Source organism: Electrophorus electricus, chromosome 18, assembly GCF_013358815.1.
Source record: "Electrophorus electricus isolate fEleEle1 chromosome 18, fEleEle1.pri, whole genome shotgun sequence".
Taxonomy (NCBI): Eukaryota; Metazoa; Chordata; class Actinopteri; order Gymnotiformes; family Gymnotidae; genus Electrophorus; species Electrophorus electricus.
Window position 1 is genome coordinate 13755230 of NC_049552.1, and position 13455 is coordinate 13768684.

The 13455-nt window shown below is 43.1% G+C and overlaps 1 protein-coding gene across 2 annotated transcripts; it reads right to left on the bottom strand.

The window, feature by feature from the left end:
• Positions 1–1201: 1201 nt before the first annotated feature.
• Positions 1202–12520, bottom strand: sall2 (spalt-like transcription factor 2). 2 transcript variants are annotated; one of them, XM_027028747.2, is made up of 3 exons: positions 12090–12520; positions 3041–6677; positions 1202–2790 (listed from the first exon to the last, which is right to left on the bottom strand). In XM_027028747.2, exons 2-3 carry the CDS (start codon positions 6395–6397, stop codon positions 2509–2511), a joined length of 3639 nt encoding a protein of 1212 aa, XP_026884548.2. In that variant the 5' UTR covers positions 6398–6677; positions 12090–12520; the 3' UTR covers positions 1202–2508. The 2 variants fall into 2 exon arrangements, with proteins under 2 accessions (XP_026884548.2, XP_026884547.2); XM_027028746.2 differs by having other exon boundaries at positions 3041–6681.
• Positions 12521–13455: the final 935 nt, after the last annotated feature.

Genomic DNA, 13455 nt, shown 5'->3' on the forward strand with positions numbered 1-13455 from the left:
TTTGAAAACCATTTTATTTATTTATTTATTTATTTATTTAGTAGCCAGGCATAAGAGGTCTACATCATACTGCCTGAAACCACTTCCAAATGTGCTGGTAAATGTTAACACTATAGCAGCTTAGCTACCTGATTTCTTGGAGAGTCAACAAATGTTATACCTATTCCTAACATACTGGAATGGACCAGAGCAAAAGACTCAAGAAACAATGTGAAAAAATAAACAAGTTTCCTGTTATGTTTTCCATTCTGTTCACCATCGCAAAAGACTTACCAAAGCAGAGGGTGATGGCACCCTTATGTACAGGTTATGTAAGGTTGGTTTTGCATTTTCACTGCACTGTTTATAGCAATGAGCAGTTCTCTTCTTTACCCACTGTGGGCTTCATGTTGGAAATAGTGTCCTGAGGACAGAGGCGTTTCCTGAGCCTGGAAAAATGCTGACGGACCACTTAAAGTGCACTAAGTGCCTAAACAGCCCACTGCTCAAGACTGCATGGCACCGTGATGCATCCAAGTCTGTCATGGCCCTCTGTTGCAGATGTCTATATTGTGAGCACCTGTACCATTCAAGATGTGTACATGTACTGTACAAACCATTTAGAATTAAAGTCATAATTGTAACCCGATTGAAATTGCAAGCAGTGTCACAAAATCGAGGCGGCTCATGCTAGCGGATGCCACTTAAGAACAACGTAAACAGCGCTGGTACACACACTAATATTTAGACACGGAGACAGAGTGCCTGTGTGTGTGTCGTGTTTCGGAGAGAGCGAGAGCGAGAACCCACACATAATAAAAACAACAGTGATCATAACCCAAAGTCATCAGCGAGGTTTGGCAGAGCTTCATTAGGGCTTGGTTAATGGCTTCCTGTGTTTATGCCCCTGCCTGGGGGGAATGTTTTTCAGAGGATTTGTGTTCTTGACCACTGCTAACCCTGCACTCCTTCTCAAGACTGCCTTAGCTGCATATTTTTTAGATTTAAACTAGCATAAACACTAAACAGCAATGTCCACATAGTACACTAAATTTATGCACTGTTATAAAAAAAAATCATAAAATGCTAATAGCGCAAATACAAGCACAAATTATGAAGAAATGGTGCAAATTGTCGTGCTGGAGATAAAAACGCTGGAAGCATTGTAATATGGACATCCAAATTTTCCACACTGCTGTGGTATAAATAACTTATTAAAATATTTTGTTTTTAAAATTTATTTCCATCATTATTTTAGACTTTATTCAGAAATGGCAGTAGGCTACACAAACTGACAAAGACACCAGAGTTACTTGTATACATTATAAAACACTTAGGAACTATAATTTTTAGGAAAAATATTCACACACAGAACAGCAACATGGATCCAAACAGCATCACAAAATGGATTCAGGTGTTTTAGTTTCAGTTAAGAATGGAACACTCACAACAGATACACCAGACTCGGCAAATACCGCAGCAAGTTATGATCACTGAGACTGACATTTAAATCAGCTAAATATGGTTGACATCTGTTTATCCAGGTCGACATTTTAAATAGACTAACAATTAACATCTCACTGTTCCAGTGTCATCAAGACACAACAGGGTATCTTTTTTCTTATAGTAAAACAAGAATAGGGAAAACATTATCACAGAGTGGGTTTAGACTGAGTTGTATATACAGTTTAATATGACCCTCTAGTTTAATGTGAGTCATGTTGATCCATTTTGCTTGTAAATTAGTGTTTTGGTTAGTACATGTTTTTCTTGAAGTAGCTAAGTTTTGTAATAGCTTCAATAACTCACTCTAAATCATCATATGTTGTTTTTAGTCACCAAAATGTTTACAGTAATAGTAAACACTTACTAATCAATAATACTATTACTGTAGTAAACTAGTTCACCTTTTCTCCAGGAACAAATTTTTATCATTTTATAGCACTAAAAAGAATACAAAGCCAGATGTCACTTTTCTACCGCTCTCTACTATCTGGACTGGAAATGCACCTAATATTCTCAAATGATGTGCAATGGGTCCTACATTCCTTAAAGAATAAGTACATAGTCTAATTAAAAGATTCTCTGCATTATTGTGTATATTTGTACCTATATAACTTTGAGTGACATAAGCTATTGCATTTTTCACTAAGACGAAACAGTCTTTGCAACAAGTTTCAGAGTATACTTTGGGTCTTAGCTTAGACCAGATGGCCTCTACAGACTATCTAGACAAAGTGAATAGGCTTCACCTTTTAACAATTCAGAGAGTTTCCACTTCATCATTGTTATTTTATAGGTAAAGTATGTTTTATATATATATATATATATATATATAACATTTGACATTGACTAACTAAAACAGATTAAAAATATGCTGAGCACTACAGAAACCCATAAACTAATTTACTCCTTAGCAAAATTACTAGTTAACAAGTGAAAATGTTATGAAATACAGACACCACATGTGTTACGTCAATGTAAGATTCCGGTTCTTCATGCAGCCACCATTCACAACAGTCTGGATATTTAAAGCTGTTCAGTTTTCTCATCTGATAAAGACTTCCCAGTCCCCTTACCTTTATTACTATTTGCGTGATCTGTAGAAGTGTCTGCTTTTTGGTTCACATGACTGAGATTGTAGTGGGCTTGATACTGTGTCAAAAAACTGACCGACGCTCTGGTGGCTGGGGCACTGGAGGAAGAGACAGGCAGACTGTGTGAAGTCGCAGGTTGATGTCTCTCAGAGACCCTCGATCTTGCAGGCGTACAAGTTACTTTGACAAATCCTCCATGATGCTTCATGTGTCCCTGTGGATCAGAAATAAGAGACATTTTTCTCCATATGTCATTTTAACTTTTAACACACATATCAGTGCACAAGTATCCCTCTTCTAAGAATAATAATACTGATAAAGGATTAACCTTTGCCTCAAATGTATAATAAATACAATTTTACAGGAAGCTACATCCACGTGCACCCTATACAGTGGGTTTATTTTGCATGCAGACCCTATATAGTGGGTTGTTTTTTTTATTACAGGTCAGACAGGTCTCTCACCTTTAGGCCACTGCGACTTGCATACTCTTTCCCACACTCAGAGCAACAGTAGGTTTTTTTTTCTGGGTGAGACATAGGAGGCGGGAGAGAGGGAGCCATTGCGGTAGATACCATTGCCTCGGGTAGCCCTTTTTCATTGTCTTTAACACCGGACCCATCAGCTTGTACTTTTAAGCTGGACTGGGCGTCCTTTCTCGCTAGTTGCATGTGAATGGAATCCGTTGTGCTCTTTTCTGGCCCCTCACTTGACTTTTCTAGTGTGCTTGCACTGTTGTCTGTCTCAGAAGATGGACCCGAGGCAGGTCTTGTTGTGTCTTGTTGGATATTGCCTGTGATTCTTTCTTTGTTTGGATTTGGTGTAAGTGGCTTGGGCATCTGGATGGGTTCCTGCTCAGTCTCCAATAAGGGTCCTTGGTAGGTGGAGGGATTTCCAGGACTCAGTGTTAGAAAAGAGGGTGATGTGGTTATTAGTGGATGAGGAAATGGTGACGAATTATGGGCAGGCATACTCAGCAAATCCTCCAGGTTCGATCTTGATTCACAGGAAGGAATATCCAGATGAGTTCCTTTGTCATGGACAGCGCAGTCAACTTGGTTGATTTTCGCCACACCAGGGGAGATGACAGACAGATGTTTATCGTCCAATACAGATGTTTTAATGGTTTGTTCAGCTAAATGCTCATCATTAGTAGAAGACCCTACTTTAATTGATGATTGAAGAAGTGGAGAAGCGATATGGGAGTTAAGGGGTTCTGTTGGAGGGGACACACCAGCATGGAGAAGAGGAGGATCAGCACCGTCTGGTCGGGTTGATTGAAGACTGTGGTTCAGAGGTTTGTCACTGCTTGGGTCAGAGGGTGTGTTAATTTCAGGACTGAATTTGTTCATAGCACTTCCTGAGGAAGTTGTACTGACAGGAAGATGCTCTGGGCCACGCATGGATAAATTACAGTCCAGGGCTAGCGGCAGAACGGTGATCTGTACCTGGGCATTAATGGCGGTAGGTCTAATATCTGAAACAGTGCTGGGGTTGTCATGCACATGGGATTTAGACGGTTCTGCTGAACCTTGATGATCTCCAGTGCTCTCTGGTGGTAGCTGTCCCCCCAAGTGCATTCGAATATGGTGTTGCAGTACCACAGCATTGGTGAACTTTCTCTGACAGAGAGGACATGAGTTCTGGGTGCGATTATTTGGCGGACGTGCTCGGTGTGTAGCCAGATGTGCCCGTAAACTCCCCTTGGTTGAGAAGGAGCGCCCGCACAGTTTACAGGAGAAAGGACGTTCACCTAGATGTGTGGCTTGATGGAGGCGCAGTGCTCTGGGACAACTGAGCACACGAAGGCATACACCACACTGGTTTGGTCTGAGTGATCCAGCGGATCTCATGAGGCATAGATTAGGTATCATGGTGCCCACAAAATCATTTTCCTCACTGGCATTTATTCCAAGAGCAGCCATCATCTCCCTGTTGAAAGAAGATGGCGGAGTGTTTGTGGTGGAGAACGGGGGTGAAGTGACTACATAGGTAGTGGATGTACTGGCACTCTTCAATACTCCAACTGTGCTATGACTGCTGGATGGATTCTCTGCAGAGGAGGAAAACCAGTGGCAATAACTTGAAGGCTCTTTCTCCAACTTTTCCACCAATCTCTGCAGTTTGGAAGTGTCTGAGGTGGGAGTGTGAGAAAGTCGCAGAGAAGAGGCAGAGGATGCTGAATCTTTGGGGTAAGATGCACAAGAGAAAGTACTTTGTTGCTGAGTGGATGACTGGCTGGGTCCTGTGGATGTCGGGGATCTAAGGAGCCCCAAGGCAGCATGGTGGTGAGAGGAAACAGTGGGGAAGAGGATTTTGGGTAAGTGGGCTAGTTGAGGATAAGGAGCGTGAGAGAGTAAGGTAGGGGTGGGAGGAGTATTCTCATCGAAGCGCGGCTGCTTTGCTCCTTTGAACAGCCCAGAAATTGTAGACGTGGAGGAGGAGGGAGAAGAGAGGAGTGAGGAAGTGACAGAGGAAGACAGGGAAGGTGCGTTTGAGGAAGCGGAGGACACCGCGTCACCTGTTGCAGCGGCCGTGGCAGCACGGTTGAGTTGCAGGAGAGAGCGAGCAGTGGTGAACAGAGCCAGATCCATATTGGTTGGCAGGGGCAGAGATGAGGGTGGGATGTGTTGCAAGTCTGTGGCGAGCTCATCACTTCCAGTGGAAACTTCTAGACCCTCACCATACAAATCTTCTTCGGCTTGACGTTTCCGATGTCTCTCCAAAGAACTCACCTTGGAAGAACTAACTAGCTGAGTTTGTGCCAATCCTCCTATCTGTCCCCCTGCTCCAGGCACAAACAGTGAAGGAGGCAACAGCGAGAATGACAGCTCTGGGTTCTGCTCACGATGGCGCAGGAAGTGCACCTTGAGGTTTCCTCGCGTGGTGAAGCGGCTAAGACACACGGGGCATTGATAGGGCCTTTCCCCTGTGTGGGAGCGCAGGTGTATCTGCAGGGAGGAGTCGCTACTAAACAGCTTTCCACAAAACCTGCAAGCATGGTGCAGACGCCCTGAACCTGATGATAATGTGGGAACATTTCCTATAGTTGAGTGTTGTGGATCCTCTGACTGAGCAGTAGTGGTTGGAGCGACAGGCAAGGCTGGGCTGGAGAAAGTCAAATTACTGTGCCCACTTGATCTTATGGCACTAGAGGACTTCTCATTTAAGTAATGGCTGGGCAGTGCAAGGGAGAGAGTAAGTGGGTAGTTCACTGCAGCTGATGTTGAGGATGTCACAGAAGAGCGAGGACTTGCGATGCTAGTCTGATTACCTGGAGTTGCTGCTCCATCAAGCAGAGACTTCTGAGGATGCAGGACATTAGAGAGAGAGTGGCCAGAATTGGAGGACTTGGCTGAAGATTGTGAAGGAAGTAGGGTGGAGAAGCACGCAAGAAGAGGGGTCACAGAGGTGGGGAGAGGTGTGGAATCAATCCGTGAAGCTCTTGAGGTGCGATTTGAGCCTTCCATACAGAGTGACAGGGGGGACAGAATGAGTGGGCCTGAATCAAGGTCACAAGATTCCTCTCCTAGCCTTAACACTTGCCTGCAGATCTCCTCAGTCATCTGCATCTGGTGGATCTGCCTTTGCTGGAGAATGCGGAGCTCATCCAGGATAACAGCAATGCTGACAGGGGCACTAGCCAGGGCTGCAGGGATTGTACCTGGGCACAGGGAAGGTGTCATTGGGCTAGCTGGTCCCTCAGGCGCTGAGCAAGGGCTACCAATATGTTGCTGGCCACACAGGGAAGCCACTGAGCAAAAGGAAGAGGAAGACAAACTTGTACTGGTAGCAGGGACACCTAACTTAGGAGAAGCCATGATAGACCGTGGAAAACTCTACAACCGATATGTGGAATGGGATGACAGACTGGGGAAGTTCTACGGATTGTGTGGATTCTCTGAGTGATGTAGGATGGGAAATGGACCGGCAAGGACCGTGGGCGGCAGGGGCGCTGGCAGTGGGTGCGTGAACTTTAAGGGGACCTCTCACAGATGGGCTTGGAGTGGAAAAAGGTGGAAAACCTTGGGCTGTTGAGGATGAGGAAGTTCAGGAAAGTTCTTTGCAAGTGTAGATGTGAGAGACTTCACTTCCAACTGCCTTTCTAAGAAATCAAAAAGAGACCTTTTTACACAACTTATGCCATCAGTTATACACAGTCATTACGTTGCCACAGTACTAAAAAAGAAGTTGACAGTTAGCACATAGATAAAGCATGCAAAACACATAATTTAGTATCTGAAAGACTTCTTTGTTTCTAAATGCTAAATCAGCAAGACTATTTACTGGCTTGTACTCCAAACAGAGGTTCTTGATGGGATTGCTAGGCCCTGAATGCATCATGAAAAATCTTTTTTTATTTTACTGAAAATTCTGTGGGCTGTTCTGCAGTCTGAAGAACAAGCACAATATGGCAAGGAAAACATTATGTTGTGGAAACTGTTACGCCACCTGGTCCTATCGTTTAAAAGAGCATTTGTTATTTGTCACAAAACTTGAATCTGTTATTTGTCATGTAATGCAGCAGCCTTGCATATTATAGCACACTACTGCATCTCAGTGTTTTCACACATTTCATGATTTTGAGGTGTTGTCATGTTTTCATCCACTTCTTTGCGTGTGGACTAATATCCAGCATGTATTACACGAATCTTTCAACCACTGATTAATAAATAAGTTATCTACTTTAATAAAACGATCAGCTCTTGAGTGGTAGCATGTGATATCACTGTGCAACAAAAAGTAAAAAAAATCTTTTTCTGATGAATCATTTCTGTTGTTCGAGTAATCAGTTATTTCCATTCCTAATGACTGTCATCCTGCTGCAGTGACCCAGTGACATTTGATAGTGAAACTATTGTCAGGGGGAAAAAATTTCAAACAGGCTGTTCCCAATTATCCACAAGCAGCAGGTGGAGACCTTCCGTCTTTACTTCCATCTTTGTGATCAGGAGTCTGTTTCCACCAGTGATCAAAGAGGAAAATCTCACTCTAAAGACTACTGTGCCACTACCCTGAGGGCAGAATAGGTGTGCGTACCACAGACACATGGATGATTACTTTTAGTAAAACTGACCTACCGTGGCTATCTTTCCTTTTCCTCGCTGCACCTATATCCTACTTACCCCCTCAAGTTAAATTCTTCATCTCGCATTCTCGTTAAGATTGGGTGCAAAGAAAACAGAAAGATGTGTTTTAAGCCAAACAAGGGTTTAATGGCGGTAAAGGTATTAGCAAGAGACTTCATTGCCTCTATGAGGCTCTATGGTTGTCCAATAAGGCACAGCCAGCAAGAAGCTACGTGTAATTGCCTTTGACTTACATTTTAGCAGGTTTAAAGTTACAGGAAGTTTATTTGTGCCTCAAATCCATACACGATTAGCTTGCTAAAGCACAGGTATCTGTTTGTGCTAAGAATAATAACTGGGTCTGCTTGTCACCCACCGTGAATCTAAACACCAACTCCTCCTTCTTCTGGTGCTATTCAAGAATGTGCCTCCAATGCTAATAAGCTCAAATGTTTTTGTCAGTCCGAGCAAGATTATAAGCAAAGAATTACAATTTGGTTAGGAGGCTCGGTGTGTTGAGAGACATAATAGTGTGTATAAAGATAAAGTCTTTGTGTTGTAGGTGGGTGTGAATACGTATGGGCATTTGTCTGAGAGCTCGCTGGGGAGACTGAGAAGATGGCTGAAAGGGCTTAAGGATTTTGTGGTAAGGTTCATTGTCCCTGGTCATCTGTTGCTGTGGCAACAGGGTTGGCTGGTAGCCGGGCAGAGAGCAGCGTGGAGGGATGGGATTTCAGATCCGAAGAAGAAAGGGGGTAAAGAAAATCAAAGAGAGAAAAGAAAGAGGGCACCAGCGAAATTCAGAGGCTAAAGAAAACAGCTGGAAAGAACAAGCCATCTTATGTCTCCGTGCACATCTGCATGGAACTCAGCATTTGTTCTTCTTTATTTGCAGCCAAGTTAACTCTATAAAAACTGTTAATCATCCACTCTCCAAATACAGGAGGATGCAAAGTGGAAAGCTCATTTATTCTGTTTTACCAGTTTCAAATTCCATTTGACGTATGGCCTCATAACTTAACTGCCATTAATTACTGATCATTTACATATATGAATAATTGCATTGCTTTATTTCCATTTTGCCCCTTCCTAAGCTGTGTAAAATCATGTTTACATGGCCAACAGTACTCAGGTCTACCTGTCCAAAGAGTAATTAATGTTAATTCATGTTAATAATGTTATTAATTAATTTGAATTAATATTAAATAACATTTTCTATTATCAGTATTTTTCCAGACCTTCACCAAAGTATTATAAATATGCTTTTAAAGTATAGTTTAGAGCAACAGATATCTCCAAATATTATTTAAGCAAAACCTACTCTTCATACCAAGAAAGACACTTTGCTGAAGCTCCTGGGATCTGCTGGAGCCATTCTCCCAGTTTGGGAGCTCCTAGTCCTCCAGTAGTTACTGGAACCACTGTTGCCTTCACCCTCCACATCTTTTCCAGCTCTTCACTCAACCCTTGGGATTTCTCAAGCTTTTCGTTTTCCTTGTCACTATCACTTGGAATTTCTATGGCTATCACCATCACCATGGCCCTCTTCTGCTGTTTACTATTATGTCCGGTTTGTTAGCCAATACCATTTTGTCTGTCTGTATCTGGAAGGCCTCTAGCTTAGCTCGGTCATTCTCCATCACCTTCGAGGGTGTATCCTACTTTGACCTTGGAACTTCTAGCCCATACTCCGCACAGATGTTTCTGTACACTATGCCTGTAACTTGGTTATGGTGTTCCAAGTATGCGCCACCTGTTAGCATTATGTTATGTGCTGTTATGTGCTGGTTGTCTCAGAGGCATCCAGCCTGCATCTGGGTCCCAGCCTCTAATGATCTTGTATTCAGAGCTTATTCTTGTGCTGCCATGATTAGTGCCTCTGTGCTGTCTTTTAGTCCAGCCTTTTTCAGCCATTTGTAGGACTGTCTGCATATCAGCCACTTGCATTTTCCGGTGGTGCACACGTGCAGAGGTTTATCCTCCCATGATGATTTCTGCTCCTCCTCATTCCTCAGTTTTCTGCTGTCTGAGGAACTCACTAAACAGTTCATCACTTGGGTACATCTTCCTGGTGTACTCCTGGATCTTGGTTGCTTCATCCTGGATAGAGGCTCTGACACTCCTGGATCTTGGTTGCTTCATCCTGGATAGAGGCTCTGACACTCCTGGATCTTGGTTGTTTCATCCTGGATAGTGGCTCTGACACACTTTAGTCTTCGGCCCCCCTCCTTCTACTTAGTGTCCAGTCTCAGAGTGCTGGATGTGAGATGAAACCCTCTGTACGTTGTGAGGAGTTTCCTCGTCTTGATGTCGGTGGCTTCGATCACTTCCATTGGCCAGCAGATTATGCCAGTGGGGTATCTGATGACTGGTAGAGCGTAGATGTTGATAGCCTGGATCTTGTTCTTCCCATTCAGCTGACTTCTCAGGACGTGTCTCACTCTTTGTAGGTATTTGTCTGTAGGTATTTGTAGGTATTTGTCTGTAGCTGCTTTCCTTGTGGTCTCTTCATGATTCCCATTTGCCTGTGAGTTTCTGAGGTACTTGTAGCTGCCCTCAACATCTGTTATATCACCTTCTGGTAGTATGATCCCCTCAGTTCTAGTTACCTTCCCTCTCCTCATAATCCGACCACACTTATCCAGTCCGAATGTCATTCTAATGTCATTGCTGTATGTCCTGGTGAGACGGATTAGTGAGTCGATTAGTGAGTCTCGTTCACTTCTGGCATACAGCTTGATGTCATCCATGTAGAAGAGGAGGCAGCTGATAGTTGCTTCGTTTTATAGTCGGTATCCGTAGCCACTCTTGGTGATGATTTCACTGAGGGGGTTCGAGCTGTGGCATAAGAGCAGCAGAGACAGGGCATGTCCTTGGTAAAGTCCTTGATGGTAACTATTTGTCTGAAGCTGCCCTCTAGGGTCGTCTTTCACAGTTGAATTGAATTTGTGACGAAGGAGTCGTGCTAGAGTTGTGTTGATGTTATACAGCCTCAAGCATTCCAAGATTCATGTGTGGGGCATTGAATCTTAGGTTTTATGTAGTCAGGTTGGTCTGTCTACAGTGTTGAGTATATATATATATATATATATAAGCAGTTGCAGTGATGCAGGGTATATACGTGTGTGTGTGTGTGTGTGTATTCATATGCTTACTACTGATGGCTTGCACTTCTGAGAACTATTCATTATATTGTAGTGCAATGAATCTCTCTCTCTCACACACAAGCACTGGAATTTCTGCATTAAAAAATCTTTTGCAATTTTAAATTTATTCTGAACTTCATTCACTTAAACTTTGTAAGAGTTCATTTTTATTTTTTCCTAAAACATCGCGAATCTACAACATGCCGATTGGTTCTAGCGGTGTGAAAAATATAAGAATCACTGTCTCCACTATTAATCCTTTTAGCTACTTATTAAATTCGTTTTTATTCGTTATTGTTTTATTGCCAAGATGCAAATTAATTAGATGAACTGTAGATAATTTGATGAAGAAAACTGAGATATTTTGACGTGCTAAAGTGTTTAGTGCCGATTTATGGAACTGACCATTAAAGTCCACAACAACAACGAAAACTTTTCATGCGGTCCGTTAAAGTGGATAAATTGAAATCATTTATGTTGAACATGCTTTTCTAACGTATTTTAGAAATGCGAAACCTCCCTGGCCCAAAGTTCAAGTTCATTCGGGAGCGCCGGACAGAAATAGCCAAGCCTGTCCGAGTAAAACACTGGCCATGCGATAAAGACGAGGCTTTCATTGCAGGCCTTTGCGGTGCGTTTGAACATTTTAACACTGATGATCTTCTATTGATTTATTCAGATATTCTTGTCAATTGAGATTATGTAAATGAACTTTATATAAAGAAATTAAATTCAGACGTCTCAATTGACATTTTCCTCCCTTTCTGAGCCTTGTTCTCTGTCCAGTACATCTAAACCAACAATAACTGGCTCAGCCTGTGGTCTCGGGCTGTGTAGGCCAGATAGCGCCATCATTTTACCCCATCAGGTCTTGGAGCTGAGGGTATTATCTTACACTGCAATAAAGAGACTCCCAACATATTTCAGCAGTTGCAAAATATGCCACGTAAAACCCATGCAACAAACAGAACATGCAACACACAGAACATGCAATAAACATCAACCTCATGTGCACAAAAGCCTGTTAAGCTAGTGCGGGACAAACGTTTCATTTCATGATGCATTCACTGGCCACCCGACGTGGAAAGTCCTCTACACATTTGAGAATTGCGTCAGCGAACGGTTCGTGAGAACTTCAGCAGCCCGCGCGGGCGACCTGTTGCGCATCCCCGCGCTGTATGATCATAACCAATTATGATTCATATTTTTTTTCGTAATAGCGCATCAAATGCGCGGAGCCCCTTTAAATCGGTTCAGCGTTTCGAGCGGTTCGGAATGGGGACTAACAGTCTACTCACCAGGTGTCCGGTTTTTTGACAAACGAATATAAAACGATAAGATAGCTCGCGCAGTAGCGCCGACGTCGGCTTCTCCGGCCGCGAGCCACTCCGATGCGCGCTCGCGTCCGGCCTACGGCAGCATGCTGGACTTGTTTCCAGCGTCGCCCTGTTGAAGATAATCTATCGTTTCTCCTGTCGTCGTCGCGATTGTACGAAGTCGCTGTTTACCCAACAACGATCCAATGGAAGAAGACACATTACGATAGCGAGAGAGGTGGATTTCCGTGTTGCTGTCATGCCATCCGTTCTCCCTCCCCCCCGCGACCAACTCCCTTTGTGTTTGGAAAGGCCCCTTTCCCTGGCGTGTGTCTTTGTTGACTACTCTCTGCAGCATCGATGTCTGTCCGTCCACCGCTCCTTCTGTCCTGTATTGAGAGTCGCCCTTACAAGCAACACTCATTGCACTAATACGTGTGTGGCCACATAGAGTATACGATGGAATGGTGTGTTGTATTATTTTGGGATTTTGCGTATGAAAGTTAGGCTCCCGACTAGATGCCAATAATGGCCAAAACTAGTTTGGAGTAATACCCTTAAATAGTGTCCTAGGACAACAGTGTCTCCCTCTCCAGTAAAAAGACAAAACACAATTTCCCCTTATTTGAATACAGGGATTTATTTATTTATTTATTGATTACCTGTTCATACATAAAAGAGAAATGTGTATTAAATCATCTTTGTTTTCATATTAATGCACAGGGTTGTCATATCGTGCATGAATCTTTTTCAAAAATGGAAGAAAGCAGGATACTTACACTGAGATGATACTGATGATGAGTGTTTCATACACAGATGATACTGATGAGTGTTTCATACACTGAAATTACACTGCTGCTGAGTGAATGTTTCATACACTGAGATCACACTGCTGCTGAGTGTTTCATACACTGAGATTACACTGCTGCTGAGTGAATGTTTCATACACTGAGATCACACTGCTGCTGAGTGTTTCATACACTGAGATTACACTGCTGCTGAGTGAGTGTTTCATACACTGAGATTACACTGCTGCTGAGTGTTTCATACACTGAGATTACACTGCTGCTGAGTGAGTGTTTCATACACTGAGATTACACTGCTGCTGAGTGTTTCATACACTGAGATTACACTACTGCTGCTGAGTGTTTCATACACTGAGATCACAGTACTGCTGAGTGTTTCATACACTGAGATTACACTGCTGCTGAGTGAGTGTTTCATACACTGAGATCACACTGCTGCTGAGGGTTTCATACACTGAGATTACACTGCTGCTGCTGAGTGTTTCATACACTGAGATTACACTGCTGCTGAGTGAGTGTTTCATACACTGAGATTACACTGC